Source organism: Egretta garzetta, unplaced genomic scaffold, assembly GCF_000687185.1.
Source record: "Egretta garzetta isolate BGI_Z169 unplaced genomic scaffold, ASM68718v1 scaffold619, whole genome shotgun sequence".
Lineage (NCBI taxonomy): Eukaryota > Metazoa > Chordata > Aves > Pelecaniformes > Ardeidae > Egretta > Egretta garzetta.
The window spans coordinates 81,063-81,950 of NW_009260772.1; the positions used below are offsets into that span (position 1 = coordinate 81,063).

Here is an 888-nt window from a genome sequence, read left to right on the forward strand (position 1 = left end):
CTTTAGATGCCCCTTGCCCTGCATGAGGCCCGGCCCCACGGCCGTCCCTCCCCCAGCGCCGACGAGCGCTTCGGTGGCTCGATGGAGACCAACGTGGTGCTGCGCTCCGACGGGCACATCATGTGGGACTCGCCCGCCATCACCAAGAGCTCCTGCAAGGTGGACGTCTCCTACTTCCCCTTCGACGGGCAGCAGTGCCGCCTCACCTTCGGCTCCTGGACCTACAACGGGAACCAGATCGACCTCCACAACCGCCTGGACACCGGGGACCTGACGGATTTCGTGGAGAACGTGGAGTGGGAGGTGCTGGGCATGCCAGCCACGAGGAACGTCATCCCCTATGGCTGCTGCTCCGAGCCCTACCCCGACGTCACCTACACCTTGCTCCTCCGCCGCCGTGCCTCCTTCTACATCTTCAACCTGCTCCTGCCCTGCATCATGGTCTCCTTCCTGGCGCCCCTCGGCTTCTACCTGCCAGCCGACTCGGGGGAGAAGGTCTCGCTGGGGGTGACGGTGCTGCTGGCCCTCACCGTCTTCCAGCTGCTGGTGGCGGAGAGCATGCCACCCTCGGAGAGCGTCCCGCTCATCGGTGAGCCTCAACGGCACCCAGAACCCTCCCAAAGGATCAGGGTGCCTGCGCCAGGGTGACGGGCAGCTCTGTGCCGGGGGGGCCATGGCGTGGGGGTGGGGGTGCAGCTCTCTCTGCCCCGGCATCACCACCCCTTGCCCACACAGGGAAGTACTACATCGCCACTATGACCATGATCACGGCCTCCACCGCCCTGACCATCTTCATCATGAACGTCCACCACTGCGGCCCGGGGGCCCGCCCCGTGCCCCCCTGGGCCAGGCAGCTCCTCCTCCACCACATGGCCCGGCTCTGCTGCG

The 888-nt window shown here is 66.8% G+C and overlaps 1 protein-coding gene across 1 annotated transcript in view; it reads left to right on the plus strand.

Moving 5' to 3' along the window:
• Window positions 1-888, plus strand: part of LOC104132905 (neuronal acetylcholine receptor subunit alpha-10) — a gene marked incomplete at its 3' end in the record, with an annotated part of 13,011 nt that overhangs the window by 7,639 nt on the left and 4,484 nt on the right. Inside the window, exons 4-5 of the mRNA XM_035901658.1 lie at window positions 8-589; window positions 736-885. Coding sequence (XP_035757551.1) covers window positions 8-589; window positions 736-885 — 732 coding nt within the window. The remainder of the gene's footprint in view (window positions 1-7; window positions 590-735; window positions 886-888) is intronic.